Here is a 13,886-nt window from a genome sequence, read left to right on the forward strand (position 1 = left end):
ACTCCTTTACATCATAGGCATTCAGTTTATGTATGATACTAATGGCCATAAGGCCATTAAAATAATATTGGAGATTCTCAGCATGAAGCAAAGAGATTGCTAAACACAGGACTCTCCAGTTTCAGTTAGCACTCTAATATGTACCAACTTGCATATCAGCATGGCATCATTAACCCCAATAAACATGTTTATTTTAAACAGATGTCACCAAGGCAGATATTTCAACTAAAAGGAGTACAATTTATTATTCTTTCCTTTTTATGTCAGAAATAGGGATGCTTCTTCAAGTAAGCTGCACAATTTGATTTCTGAAACAATTTTACTACCTAATAGTTTCCTCTGTACAGCAGAGACATTGAGTCATGAAGTGCCTTAAGATTACTCTAGTTAGCACAGTAGATTCTTAAAAGGAATACCACAATAGACTATTCTACTAAAGCATACAAAGAGCACTCTTTCTTATTGTACTGCAAAGTCTAAGGAATTCCTCCAATATAAAATATTATCTTTAAATGAAGAAATGAGGCAGATGTTAATCCACTAAATCCAGAGTTATTACCTCTGTATTCATTTTAGCATATTTCATCAATTAACAATGTTGTGTTCTAAGTATTTGTATTTATCAGTATCATACCTATGAATAACGTTATAGATTATCAACAGTTTTTTTCTTGTTTCCCAAAACAAATGTGTGTACACTTGCATGCTTTAAATTAACACTCTACAGATTATAATGCCACCAGATATTCCAGTCCCACATGAACTCTGCCAAGAAGGTTAAAAATGAATAAGAAGAACAGTTACAGTTGAAAATGAAAGTCAAGATTTTCAAGGTTTGCTCATTTTGTGCTCATGAGGAATATCTCTGTATTTGGAGGCATCTGTCCACCCACTGACTATATTACCTGTCATGTGCTCTCCACCAAGTACCATACTAGAGAAGTAGTGAATGGGTCATTTCTTATAGGCATGTTTGAAGCCATTATTCATATTATTGTGAAGACAGAAAGCAGAGGGAGGTTGACACTCTTCTCACACTTCATAATTAGCCATAATTATTCAATTGAAGGCTAAACATGTTTCTCTCCCACCACACCAATGCCTACAAACAAAATGAATAAAACTACAAGCCCTAGAGCCGATCACCTGAAAACCTAATGATTCTTAGGAGTTGCCAAAACTGATAGCCTGATGGAGGTAAGGCTTCTGCTACTCCTTGATTTTAATCTATGATTAAGAAGCAGCAGTGGGGCAGTGTGTCCTCCCAACAGGCACACACACACACGCTAAACATACACACAGCAGGTGGCACACAGACAGAAATACTTAACACCAAAACACAAGTGGGATGGACAACCTCATCCTGTTTCCTTCCCTGCCTGCTCAGGATGAAGACCTATTTAAGCGGAACACAAACGTGCTCAACCGGTACCCACACATATCCAGCCTCAGACACCCCATTAACCTAGTAAGTGGTACCTCGATCCCCAGGCAAAGAGGCCTCTCAGTCAACATGGAGACCTTACAGTCACTCTGGTAGCTGGTCTGGACCTCTTGGCTCCTCCAACAACCAACTCTTGAACCCTCTGGTTTCTCAGGCATCTGGCCCAGACTTTGGGCCATGTGAATATCCAGAACCCAAGCTACTTATCCTACTTGCTGATCAGTCTAGCTTGATGCTCAGCAGTGACAACACACTGACATACACACCTATGTAATATGCACATGCTCTGCACTCTCCACTTGCTGGCACCGCAGACACATGGGCCCCTCTGACCCATCTGTCCAGCTCCTGTTGCTGGCATTTAAACCTCCACACACACATGCACAGAGACAGAAAGTCTCTTCACCCAGGAAAATGGTTAGAAAGACAGCATAATAACATACAGGACAGACTGCACTGATCAAGCACAGGATACAAACAAACAACAGTACTGAGCAGGAGCCTGTTTACACACGACCGGTCCCCTTTGTCCCCTTACGCCATTATTTTCCCTTGCTTTTTCCTCCCTCATCTGTCTCAGCCCCTCCATTTCTCTTCCAGTGGTCCTTCCTCTAAACATTCCAGAACATTCTAGTGCAATACCATGATGCTCTTCCCTGCATCCTATAACATGTCCCACACCCTGTAGGTAGTAGGTCCCTCAGCCTCTCCTGTTGCTGACTCCTCATGATGGGTTTCACCCCTGGACTATAGGGCTAAGGCTCAGCCCAGTATTGATTACCCAGATGGGGAATTACCTGGGGGTTGCTCCCTGTGTGCTGCATCTCTGCGCTCCTTTGTGTGAGCTAAAACAAGCCTTTTATCAGATAAGCCAACAACAATGTTCTTTTGCCAACAACACAGCTCTAAAGTTATTAATCTTGAGGTGGCCAAGTATTATATTTTAGATGCATGAATTCTCAAATATCCACCCTATTTAAGCCATTTTAAACCAAGCTAATAAAAATCTATAATTCTAAAGTCTCTGAATAGTAAGTTGTTCAGAACCAATCTGAAGAAGCACTAAATTAGAGGCAGAAAACTTAAGATTAGCATTTACACTACAGCCATGAACAGCTTAATGTCTGTATCTGATAGCTCCAAGAAGCTTTACCAACAGCTACAAGAGATCCTTAGACTTCTCAAAAGTTACATTCAATCACAAATGTTGAAACCTTTCCCCTTCTCACTTTTTCCTTGCTACGGCCCTTCTACTTCTTTCTTGTAAGGGAAGCTTGTGAATGCCACTGTAAATTCAAAAAATTTTTGGAGAAAAAATAATTAAGATGAAATTGAACAATTCAAACTGTTGAAAAATAGGTCACAGAAATGCTTGCAGATTCAGAAGTGATGCATTTCGAAAATTAGTGTTTTAAACCCAGAAATTCAACACAAAATTTCATAGAATCATAGAATATCCTGAGTTAGAAGGGACCCTTAAGGATCATCAAGTCCAACTCTTGACACCGCACAGGTCTACCCAAAAGTTCAGACCATGTGACTAAGTGCACAGTCCAATCTCTTCTTAAATTCAGACAGGCTCGGTGCAGTGACCACTTCCCTGGGGAGCCTGTTCCAGTGTGCAACCACCCTCTCTGTGAGGAATCCCCTCCTGATGTCAAGCCTAAATTTCCCCTGCCTCAGCTTAACCCCGTTCCCGGGGTCCTGTCACTGGTGTTAATGGAGAAAAGGTCTCCTGCCTCTCAACACCCCCTTACGAGGAAGTTGTAGACTGTGATGAGGTCTCCCCTCAGCCTCCTCTTCTCCAGGCTGAACAGGCCCAGTGCCCTCAGCCGTTCTTCGTACGTCTTCCCCTCCAGGCCTTTCGCCATCTTCGTAGCCCTCCTCTGGACACTCTCCAACAGTTTCATGTCCTTTTTATACTGTGGTGCCCAGAACTGCACACAGTACTCGAGGTGAGGCCGCACCAGCGCAGAGTAGAGCGGGACAATCACCTCCCTTGACCTACTAGCGATGCTGTGCTTGATGCACCCCAGGACACGATTGGCCCTCCTGGCTTCCAGGGCACACCGCTGGCTCATATTCAACTTGCTGTCTACCACGACCCCCAGATCCCTCTCTTCTAGGCTGCTCTCCAGCGTCTCATCGCCCAGTCTGTATGTGCAGCCTTTCACATTTCATAGTGAAACACTCTATTATTCAAGATTTTTCAATAATTTCCAATATTCTACTTCCCATTTCTTCACACCAAATTAAATTAAATGCTATTCTGGAATTATGAAAAGACAACTTAAAACAAAAAGCTTACTCCATTTTTATTTCACTGTTTCACTGTCTACTTACCTCATTCCTTCCCCATATAAGCATACTAATAAAGAATCAACAATATTTTCGTATTCTGTACACATATTTAAAACAATTTAAGTTCATAGATGTTATTAAATCCCTGTCAAGGCCTAAGGCTTTGAGAGTGAAAATATACTTCCATCTGCTTTCTTTATAACAGACACAAATAGATGCAGATATAACAATATTACTTTCTTTTGTGATATAGACCTGGTACTGAAAACACCCATCATGGTTCTTCACCGACTAAATAACAGCTCCAGACTACAAGTTCCACACCATACCAAATAAAAAAATAGGCCATTGCCTCAGAGTGACAAAACATAAATTAGAAATGTAGCCCAGGGTTGTATTTCTAAATAAAACAAAGGCAGAGAGTGCTTGAGCACTGTACCACTGATTTACTCTCCCTCTTAATTGTCAACATGTACTCCAGAATGCTGTTAACCTGTGTCAGCTAGCAGTCTCCCAGACTGTATCCACACATAGCCAGGTAAGGTGTGTGTCAGTGGTCACTCCCAGTAAACGGCATGATCAGGACTACAACAGGTTTGCCTCCAAGCAGTTTATACAGTCCTTCAACACTACTTTGTCAGGCTTTGCACTCTTAGGCCTTCCTAATGTGTTCAAAAATTCATAGAATAATTTAGGTTGAGAAAGACATCTAGGGGTCATCTAGTCCAGCCTCCTATTCAAAGGAGGTGTAGTCTCAAAGCCAGCTCAGGTGGTAAAAATGCATTTCTCTTCTACTGAAGCAAGTGCATGCCTCCAAAATCCACACAGATTAACAAACACAAGTAATGACACTTAACTGTAAAAAAACATTACAGTGAAAACTATTATACTACACTGAATTCGGCACAATTTAAAAATAATTTTCTTCCATACGGTCAGTGTAGGAACCACAATAGATACATGAGTATAAAGAATGTGATTCTTTCAACTCAGCATTAAAGGTTTTATATGGAAAGAGAAAACAGTTTAAAAGTTCAAATGAAGAAAAAAAAAAAACTTGTTAAGTTTTATTTCCTCAATATTAGGACTATAAATACATATTAAAAAAAATAAATCCATCATATTAATAAATAAGATAACAGTCTTCATAAAATCCAAAAATATTAACTACCAGTCCAAAGGAGGTTTCTTCTCTCTTTAAAGAAACCAATTTTGATTCCTTCTACATAAGTTACACTTCTTGGAAGACAGGAGAGGGTGATGCATAGAGTTTAAGCATAAATATTTTAGCTCATTCTACTTCTTGAATCAGAGAATATGATTTCAGCAAAATGAAAAAACAAAAGTTTTATAAATATGAGAATTATATTAATTTATTATGTTGAAGCACACATTCAATAATCCTCCTAAGCCTATCCCTCAGGCAAAACAAAGCATTTAAAATTGTTATGTATTAGGCACACTTGAGTCACTTCCTAAACAGAGGTTTGAAAATATGAAAAAGTGCTATTCCACTTTGGCTGAATGGCTCACATCATGGCATGATGCAGAATTAATCTAGTACACCGTTGGCTCCTTTTAGTTCTCAGTAAAACCGCAACTCTGAAATTTCATAATGTGAAAGCCAAAAGAAGGACATAACAGGAATTAAAAAAAAAAAAAATCCACTCACCTGCCTATTTTGTATATTGGATTCCACCTACCAGACTCAATTAACTGCAACATATTAACCAAATAATACTGATAGGAATATAAAATACCCACCTGTTTTAGGGTCAACAGAAAAATATGGCTGTCCCTGAAGAATACTGTATACTACTCTGGCACTGTTTCCATATGTAGGGTCATCTGCATCTGTGGCTGTCACCTGTAGAACAGATGTACCTGTATATACAGGAAAATAGAAGTTAATTGATAATATATACAATTTTATGGCAGATTCTATTTAGGTGATTCATTTTTTATAGAATATTCTTAGATGTATTTCTGAAATTTCTGTAGTCCTCATGTTCTAAAACTGAGAGATCAATGATCTCTGTATTATTATCCTATCATATTTTTAAGGATCCTATCATATTTTTAAGGATCCATACTCATCTAAAAAAAATAATCTTTCTCTCTCTATATGTAAAACTAACTTACTTACATATATGTAAACATATATAGTAACTATACAGCATACATATTTGTGCATACAGACCCCAAATATGGATATTACTTAGACTTCTGAACAACTCATATTTATAGATTTCAGGATTATCATTCACACTACAAATTACTGTTGAAGTTCATATTTAAAATAATTTCCAAAAATGCCACAAATTAATAAAAGATGCAAAAGTTAACAAAAAATCAGAAGGTATCAAAGATCTAAAGAAAAAAAAAAAAAAGATAAGATAAGGAGTTCAAGAAACAGGTACTTGTATGCTGCTAACAAATACTATTAAAAAAATAAAATCACAATTTCTAACAGACCACTAAGTGGGATAACCTATCAATTTATCAGTTATACATTGTAGAACATATAATGCAGAAGTATTGCAGAGATAGAATGAATATAAGTGATTTTAAATTTGCTACACTTTTCAAGACATTTGATGATGAATCTTTATGGCCCAACATTCTTTACTCAGAGAGTGGTGAGGCACTGGAACAGGTTGCCCAGAGAAGCTCTGGATGCCCCATCCCTGGAAGTGTTCAAGACCAGGTTGGATGGGGCTTTGAGCAATCTGATCTAGTGGGATGTGTCCCATGATGGGGGCAGAGTGGGTGGTGGTGGTGGAATGAAATGGTTTTTGAAGTTCCTTTGAACCCAAACCACTCTATGATTCTGTTATTCTAACATTGCACATAAGAAACCAGAAAATGAAAGATTGGAAAGTTAATAAAGGTTCAGTATACATCCCCTGTGATTATTCTTCTACAGATACTGCTTTCAACTGACTCCTTTGGCCCGATGTTAAAAGAGAAATAAATAACAGCACAGGTTGCTCCCCTGTTATTCTGAAAGTGGCTTCTCAGCTAAATTAGCCACTGAGGGGTGTTCAATTTTGCATTTCAGTTCTGAGTAGAAGTATGCTTTGGACTTGAATTTTTTGATCTTCGCCACTCGTTGTACTTTGATTTGCCTCATGGAACAGTTTTGGAGCATCACAACTAGATTCCTTTGGATGAAATTAAACCAGATGTGATCTAGCAGACCATCTGATTTACTCTGACTGCAGAGGCATTTGGTTTCAGAGACCAGACCAGAGCTAGTCTTCCTAACACTAGTATCCCAAAAGACTTCCCAGAACACTTTCCAAATGCTTACAGTAGAGATATTGGATCCAAGTTAAACAGTTCCAGCTGTTTAACTTCACAGGTCAGTTTCCATTGCACAGAACTATCTGTTTATATAATGTAATATAATTTTTATGTTAATTCCCAGGGCACACTGGGAAAAGAAATACTTAAAATCATAAGGTCTCACTTTGAGTATAGCAAAGCAACCACATAAATCTTTGCAGATACAGATTTTTCACTCTTTCAGAAAGTATTCATTCATTTGTGCCATTCTAACTTGGACACTTGAGATTTGCTATCTCAACTTAGCACAGGAGTTCTTGCAAGCAACAACAGGTCACTTCAAATAACAGAAAATCAGTTCTTTTCACCCAATTTTACAGCTTATTTAAATACTGTTAGGATGTATTTCTGCAGCTCAGTTGTTGTATTAAGTGGTGAATTTCTGTCCACATTAATTTGTTGCTTTAGTATTATTTATGGCTTGTTACTTTATGTTGGAATCTTGTAAAATCTTTAAAAATTAACACATTACTGATTTATTTTATTCTTTTTAATCAAAAACACCAAAAATACCTATCCGATAGGTACAGGTATAGTCACCTATCAGTCTTTGTTACTAGAGCACCTGACAACTTTTATACCTTTTTGTAGAGACATTTTCCTGCTTCCAGAAACAACAGTCACTGCAGCTGCCTACTCTTCCTACAGGTTGTGTTCCCATTTGTTCTTTTTCCCAGAATTCTAGAAATTCAAGGTAGGCTTAGCAATGTTAGAACAGGTTCTATTTCACAGAAAAAAAATACATGAAATAGTAAGATTTCACAGAACTATCATTCTTCAGAGACATTATTCTCTCCTCTCCTTATTTAAAAAAAAATAAATAAAAATAGGGGATTGAATCTGAGTACTTGCTCATTGGTGTAGGACAAAGAAACAGGGCTAAAGAAAGGAGCTATCTCATATAAGCAACTGACAGGTCATTTTAACACAAATGGAATGCCATTATATCTTAAAATCCTCCACAGTGCGTTTTTAATACATTTTGTACGTCTCTCCTAGGAAACACCTTCTAATACTAATTTGGTACTGAATAGTGAAAAGTGTTCCCTTTTCTTCTGAAAGAACACATTAGATGCACAAGTTTTAACTCACCCCCACCACTAACACCACCTCTCAAGCCCTCACATTCAGTGCAATGGAGCAAATCAGGCATTTAACATTTTCACTGTATTCTGCAAGCAGTTCACTGTATTATTACAGAATCATAGAATCATAGAATGGTTTGGGTTGGAAGGGACCTCAAAGATCATCTAAATCTAACCCCTCTGCCATAGGCAGAGATGCCACCCACTAGATCAGGTTGGCCAAGGCCCCATCCAGCCTAGCCTTGAACACCTCCAGAGATGAAGAGTCCACAACTTCTCTGGACAACATGTTTCTGTTCTTCACTACCCTTACAGTTAAGAATTTCCTTCTAATGTCTACTTTAAAACTATCCTCTTTTAGTTTAAGACCATTTCCCCTTCTCCTGGCTAGCCGAGTAAAGAGTCCTTCTCCATCTTTTTTATAAGTCCCCTTTAGGTACTGAAAGGCCACAATGAGGTTTCCCCAGAGCCTTCTCCAGGCTGAACAACCCCAACTCTCTCTGCCTTTCTTCACAGGTGAGGTGCTCCAGCCCCCTGATCATTTTTGTAGCCCTCCTCTGGACCCATTCTAATAGGTCCACATCCTTCTTGTGCTGGGGGCCCCAAACCTTTACAAAGCACTCCATTATGCAAATATGCTCAGCATCTTGTAGGATATACCCATACTGGCCTTTTGCCTAACTGTTGTCTGATTTGCTAAGCACAGAGAAAACCTAGCTTGTGGAAACTGGGGGTTAGAATGCCTTGCTTAAAAAAAAAAAAAAAAAAAAAAAAAGTATTAAGTGTACCTTTTCCTTTCAAATGAAAACTCCTTCAAAGTTAGCATCACTCTGTTCATCAAAATGACATAAAAATCGTGACTCCAAATGTAGTCACGATTAGTAGCCCTAGTCAGATACAGTACGGATTTTTGCTGTTGAGCTCTATGTAATGAAGATTTTGGATGGAAAAGTATACAGTGCAGCTACTATGCTATTTTTAATGTTAAACATTCAGAAGAAAATAATGTAATACAAAAAAAAAAAAAAAAAAAGCATCTAATTTCCCTGGAGACCTCAGAATAGATCTGAACATTGGACCCAGAGGCATACCTTCCACACTTTCTTCACTAACCTACTGTGAAAGTGCCTGTCAAGGAAAACTCAAAATTTTGCTATGAAAGCATTTTGACACTCCACTTAGGCAATATAAAAGACTTTTTTTCCCCAAAGTGGAGACTCTGCTTATTCAGAGTACCACTACCATTCCACATGATTTCCCTCTACAGTTTAGAGATTACATATTGGGAATTCTGTTTTCTTAGCTAATGCTTTATGCTGTAAAATATGTCTGTATGCTCTGAAAACCATTCCGTAAGTTTTGCCATTTGTCTGTTATCAAGAATAGGGATCATTCCATCTGGGAAATCAAACTGTAGTTTTATTTCAAAATCTCTTCTTTTGTTTTTATTTTTTTAATATGTTTACAATAAAAATATTTAAAGTTACATATCAAAGAAAAGCTGAAGGGAAATACTTCAATCTGTCTCTCGGAAGACAAATTTTTAATGTTTAATGAGGCAGTTCAATAAAACATGTCTGTTGAGAATGCAAATCTGTATGCATGACTTTCTGCAGTTTGCTCTACTGTTAAAATCTCAAATGGATCAATATTGAAAAAGTAAAAGAAGTGAAAATAAGGTGAAGTTTAATGAACCCAGGGATTCCTGCCTAACTAAACTAATTCCTAAACTAGTCTTAAAGCAGAAACAAGTAAACATAACATGTTTTAGCTTCGTTCTACATTAGAAAATAGAGATTTCACCAGAAAATGAACACTTGGAGTCCAGTGTCACGACCTCACTGTACAAAATATTTTGTCAGCTATCTTTCTTAGAATAAAATATCAAAAAACACAGAAAGATAAATATGCACTTCTCATACAAATGATATTTATGAACACCATGAATAATGTCTTCCAAATCATCTGAAATTATGGCTACTTTACGTTACTTGGAATTATGGAAAGAAGTTCAGAAAAGTCCAGTGGTTCTATTAGTCTTCTAAGCAGGTTGCATTGGAAATACACTTCTAATGCATGACCAACACTACAAAAGTTAATATGCAATATTTCATCCATTTTTAAGCTATATAGAAATGAGCAGATATGAAAGGCTTTTACAGGTTGAAATCCTTCTATTTCCTTTTACATTTAGGTAATCATGACTCTTTCATAAACCTTAACAGAGCACAGTCATAGCTCTCAATTACATTTTAAAACGGCAGAAGAAATCATTACAGATATAAACATTGGATCTTCAGCCAGCCTTTAAGAAAGAGGTTCAATTAAGGTAGCTTTTTTTCAGCTCTTTCAGCATAGGACATAGAGCTTAATTATGATCATTCTGTGCAACTGTGAACCCTGTGATCTAATATTCGGAAACAGTTTAACAAAACTTGACTGTACTTTCTTGTCAGTGACTTCAAAATGAAAAACCTTAAAGGCGCTACAGTTATTAGAATTAGACCAAGAAAATAATAGAGAAATGTACAACTTGTGGGAAAAATACCAGCTAAATTCTTGAGGACAGATGTGAACCTGATGCTGAAACTAAGCAGTATAACAGAGATAAAAAATACCACTTGCCACTTGGGAAAAATGCTGTTACACAGAATGTAACACTGAACGTAACTTTTTTCTTTAAAAGACCTTTTAAAAATTGGAAGGATTTTTTTTAAAAGCAGTGACTATTCCCAAGGAATTCATAAAATAACAAGAAGTTGGGTTATGTATAGACTCACATAGGTAAGTAAGTCTATACATACAGTCTATACATACAGTGTATACTCACACAGGTAAATGTTAAAACCCATGCTAATTACAGAACAACTGAAAATGGCATAGGAATCTACGTTTTTACATAAATAATTATTTCACAGAAATAATATATCCTATTGAAGCCCAAATAGAATTAGTCTTTCTGAGACTGCAGGTAAAAACATGCTTTCAGTATGCAACAAACACCAAAAATCAGTAAATAGAAAAGAATGATTACAAATTTGAAATTAAAATATAATGTATGCCTACAGCAGAATGCCTGTACAGCAGGATATGAAAGCTTGGTCTTATTCATACCACAAGAAAGCTTTCTGGAATGGATAGCTTAATGATTTACCTCAGGTATAACCAGTAAAATATTTCATTTATAAAACACATATTACTATACATTAATACTCTACCTTGTCATTAAAACTTAATTGGTTTATCTTAATCCACTCTGATTTATCACCCAAAATGCCATCCCTGACTAACTATTACAATTTTTGTTTGGAAAAGGGTAATACCAATACTCAGACTACTACAGAAATATGACTATAAGAATGAAATTCTTATTCAGTAGTAGTCTTATTCAGACTACTACAGAAATATGACTGTATAAGAATGCTACCTTTTGAGAAGACAGAGAGAGAGAGAACTTCTATAAATAGAATGAACAAGTAGAAAAAAAAAATATTTGCTGCTCTTGACTTTGAGGATAGCATTGATCTCCTTTCCACTGTCCTCCTATCCAGGAAATAGGAAGGAAATAATTAATGAAAATGGTTTTCTTAATAGACAAGGACGAAGGAAACTTAAGAAAGGGGAAGACTATGTTATGCTGTTATTGGAGACAGTTGATAAAGGAAATGAATTCTACATCATGACGCTCTGTGGTGTGACAAGACACAAATGCGATAAGAGCTAATTTAGGTACTACTGAAATGAACTGCAACTCTAAAAGCAAAGTTTTGTGCCTCAGCAAATTATCAAACACAACAGAAGAGTCTTCCTACACATCCTCGGTATTCTTACTAGCAGCTCTATCCCACTTCCTGTGAAGGTAATAGTGCGGAAATAACTCTGGTGTTATGACATTATCCACACAAATACTGCCCTTCTGTCCTTTCATAGATTTCTCTTGGAAATGGTATTTGCAATACTACATTCAGATTGTTAAAATAGGAAATTCTACATTAAAAACATATCCTGCAATGTGCACCAGCATCACTGTGTAGCTACAAATGGAGACCTACATGTTTATTGCTCTGGGAAGCAAAAGGTGAGATCAAGGAAGTCAGAATTAGAGAGGAAGCTATGGTTTCGGAGCACACTGACCAAGTAGCTGACACAAGTAATTTAAGAGAATGAAAACATATTTAGTCAATAACCTGAAAATATTTATTAGCTAGATACTGACCAAAGAAGATTGTTAACAAATATCATTCTTCTGATAAAGACTTGGAAGAGATTAGTAAACACATTAATGAGGGAGGAGGGGGAAATAACAATTACAAGCAAAGACAAGGTGGCAATTCCCAGTTTGGAGCAGACAGAAAAAGGTAACTTCTATAAATTTAATGAACAAATAAAATGTATTAGCTACTCTTGACTTTGAGGATAACATTGATTTTCTTTCCACTTTCTTTCCTCCTATTCAGGAAATAAAAGTCTTCCACAAACAGTGAAGGAAATAATTAATTAAAATGGTCTTCTTTAAAGACTAAGGAAACTTAAGAAAGGGGAAAACAGAACGAAACAGACTGCTGAAAGAAGAAAATTCATAAAAGGGAAGTTGAAAGCTACTATGGGAACTATGGGAGCTACTATGAAAGAAGAAAAGGGAAGGAAATAAAAGGAGATCAAATAAAGCTGTTTCTCCTTTCATGAATTCTTCTTGGAAGAGGGACTGTAGGAAGAAAAAGCTTAGAATTATTCCTGGCTGGAAAGGGACATCTGAAACAGCGCACACTGTGGGAGAACTCAGGAAGAGAGGAGACGACTGGACAGGGAGAAAGGTGCTACAAGTAACTATGAAGAATGAAGTATTAGACTAAGAAAATTATGATGCAGAGAGATTTTTTGGAACATCATATATAGAGGGCATTTTATGAAGAAAATCAAAGAATTGCTCCCACATTTCAGGGAAGTGGCAGTGACAGAAAGAATAAAGAAGCAGTAATAAAATCAGGAAGAAAGAGAAGGGAAATTTTTAACATACTTTTAGTACATGATATTTAGTGAACTTGAGTCCATTCAATACACACTGATTTTACACGTTATATAGAAAAGAATATTTTCTCTAATTTATTTTATCTCTGTCCAAAATTTAATGCCACTTAGGTCAACAAAGAATCCACTAATATAAAACCCAGTCTATTTCCAAACTGTCACAACTCTGAACTCCATGGTTTAGGAATAAAATGTAATATCTTTTGGTCTTTCCAGGACTGGAATGTTTATTACACATTTGCAAATATTTCATATGTCAAAGTTCACTTGTATATGCAAGAAAAGAACTGTAGATGAGGAATTTACTAGTTTTACTACGCATACGTGTAACATATGTTGTGATTTTGACCTGTTTAGTTTCTCCACACTAATTAGCTCTTTGCATACTGTGAAACTGGGCTGCTTTCATACACAGATGAAAATCCCCTCATTACATAGCCACGTATGTCTGAGCTCAGCATAAGTATGTCAGGTGGTACCAGAGAAGATCAATCAAATGCAAATTCCCAATTTAAATTAATTTCACTTATACGCACTTGGAAAGTTACACAAGGTACTCTCTCAACCAAAACAAAATTAACAAAATATTGCATATGAATCTCAAGTCTGGAACAAAACACTTCTCTTATATTCAGATCTACTCATATGAGCCATCATTGCCATTCAGAGATCAAATGATT

The 13,886-nt window shown here is 36.7% G+C and overlaps 1 protein-coding gene across 15 annotated transcripts in view; it reads right to left on the reverse strand.

The window, feature by feature from the left end:
* CDH18 (cadherin 18) overlaps nucleotides 1-13,886 on the reverse strand; it is a 625,567-nt gene that overhangs the window by 148,853 nt on the left and 462,828 nt on the right. For all 15 annotated transcript variants that reach the window (XM_084508750.1, XM_084508740.1, XM_084508744.1 and 12 more), the window contains one exon: nucleotides 5,510-5,629. In XM_084508750.1, the coding sequence (XP_084364876.1) occupies nucleotides 5,510-5,629 (120 nt within the window). The remainder of the gene's footprint in view (nucleotides 1-5,509; nucleotides 5,630-13,886) is intronic.

This window comes from Aythya ferina (assembly GCF_964211825.1).
Source record: "Aythya ferina genome assembly, chromosome: 2".
In the NCBI taxonomy this organism is placed as follows: Eukaryota; Metazoa; Chordata; class Aves; order Anseriformes; family Anatidae; genus Aythya; species Aythya ferina.